At 50.8% G+C, this 2141-nt stretch overlaps 1 protein-coding gene across 1 annotated transcript; it reads left to right on the plus strand.

Annotated features, from left to right (window-relative positions):
• Positions 1-8: 8 nt before the first annotated feature.
• Positions 9-1903, plus strand: POMK (protein O-mannose kinase). The gene is made up of 2 exons (XM_035311432.1): positions 9-398; positions 980-1903. Exons 1-2 carry the CDS (start codon positions 120-122, stop codon positions 1751-1753), a joined length of 1053 nt encoding a protein of 350 aa, XP_035167323.1. The 5' UTR covers positions 9-119; the 3' UTR covers positions 1754-1903.
• The last annotated feature ends 238 nt before the right edge of the window (positions 1904-2141 follow it).

Here is a 2141-nt window from a genome sequence, read left to right on the forward strand (position 1 = left end):
GCGGCGCCGCCGCCGCCGCCGCCGCCGCTCCCCGCCCGGCCGCCGGCGGCCCGGGGAGCCCGGTCGGGCCCGGGGAGCCGCTGGCTGTCGGTTCTGTGTCTGATGCAGGAGGCGCGGCCATGGAAAAGAAGCCGCACCTGGCGAAAAGGGACTTGCCGCCCAGGGAGGCGGCGGCGGTGTTGCTGGTGCTGCTGGTGGTGCTCCTTAACGCCCTTCTCTACCTGTACCTCAGCGACCTCCACGGCTCGTCCGGGCGTGCCGAAACGGACCCCAGCCTCTGCCCGTTCGGGTACTTCAAACTAGGGTCAGTGAAAAATTGTTCCCCCTGGCTCTCCTGCGAAGCCATCAATAGGGAAGTCAGGAAACTCAAGTGTGTTGGTGAGGGAGCCGTGAAAAAGGTGAGTTGGGTTTCTCTTCTTTCTCTCCTGTGCATAAACTAGCAAAGCCTTTCACTGTTAACTAATTTCACTAATTAATGCCCATACTGCTTTATAACTATCCTCACAGCAGCTAGTTGCTGCAGACATCCTGAGGCCTATGGCGAGAGCGTGACAGGGGCCACTCTGTACCTCACTTGCACCGAATGACACACGACTGCCATGGGTGCAGTGCTCGTGGAGCCTGATGTAGCTGGGGCAGAGCAAGGCTGCCCACTACACGTTGAAGTCACGTATGAAATCACTCTATCATTTAATTCATCTGCAGTGCCCGTTCCAAAGAAAACCCAGGAAATCATGGTGCATCCATCACATGTTGCAATTACAACATGAGGAAGGGCTTGCTGTGACAGGTACACGGCTAACCTAGAGGCTTTGCTGCTGAAGGTCATGGTGTTGTAACAGTTGGGCATCAATGTCGGATTTGTGCTGGTGACTGTAGTTGGCAGTTGTGACCATGCAGTCACTAGTAGGCCAGCAGCAGCTGGTAATGGTGTATGAAGTCTCTCCGCATGCCTTACTTGTCTCTTCTGTGTTCTCAGGTCTTTCTTTCTGAGTGGAAGGAAAACAAAGTGGTTCTGTCACAGCTCACCAACATAGAGCTGAAGGAGGACTTTCTCCACGGACTGAAGATGCTGAAAGCACTACAGAGCAGGCACGTTGTCCGGCTGCTTGGCTACTGTGAGAAGCAGTTCACAATCCTCACCGAGTACCATCCTCTAGGCTCCCTCAGGGGCTTGAACGAAACTCTCCACATCCCCAAATACAAGGGCATGAACACCTGGCATCGCAGGCTGATGCTTGCCATAGACTACGTGAGCGTCATTCGCTACCTGCACAGCAGCCCTCTGGGCACCTTAGTGATGTGCGATTCAAATGATCTGGACAAGGTGCTCTCTCAGTACCTCCTGACAAGTGACTTTCACATCCTGGTGAATGATTTGGATGCTCTGCCTCTTGTGAACAAGAGCAGTGGCACACTGGTGAAGTGTGGTCATCGGGAGCTGCGGGGCGAGTTTGTAGCTCCTGAGCAGCGGTGGCCCTATGGAGAGGATGTGCCGTTCGATGATGACCTCATGCCTCCCTATGATGAGAAAACAGACATCTGGAAAATCCCAGATGTCTCCAATTTTTTACTGGGCCACGTTGAAGGGAGTGACATTGTGCGACTGCATTTGTTTGACATCCACGCAGCATGTAAGAAGAAGGACCCAGCCAAAAGGCCTTCTGCCCAAGAGATCTTAGACACCTACAGGAAAGTTTTAACTCTGCTGATTCGGGAGGTGGCCATGCCTGGTACTAGGGAAATGCTATAGTGAATCATGAGACAAACGCTAGACTGAAGTTGATGTTCTTATTTATTTAGCCTGCCTGAAGGGCAAAACCTCTGTCCTCGAAACTGAGAAAATTAAAAAAAAAAAAAAGACTTTGTACTTTTACCTTTTGATTAAAAGTTATCCACCCAATGCTGGAGCAGTGCAAGTTTTCCATTGACATGTTTGATCTATCACTGGAAGAGGAGGAGGGAGAGGAATTAAGTTGCATGAGTATGGGGGAAAATTCGTCCCTCAAGAAACAGAAGTTTTCTTTTGTGACATTTACATGAAAACTCTTAATACACACACACACACAAAACATTTTCACAGACAAAAGTTCTTTAAAAAAGAAATACTGGCCCACTTAAACTGATTGGCACAGGACTGG

This window comes from Oxyura jamaicensis (assembly GCF_011077185.1).
Source record: "Oxyura jamaicensis isolate SHBP4307 breed ruddy duck chromosome 4 unlocalized genomic scaffold, BPBGC_Ojam_1.0 oxy4_random_OJ62021, whole genome shotgun sequence".
Classification (NCBI taxonomy): domain Eukaryota; kingdom Metazoa; phylum Chordata; class Aves; order Anseriformes; family Anatidae; genus Oxyura; species Oxyura jamaicensis.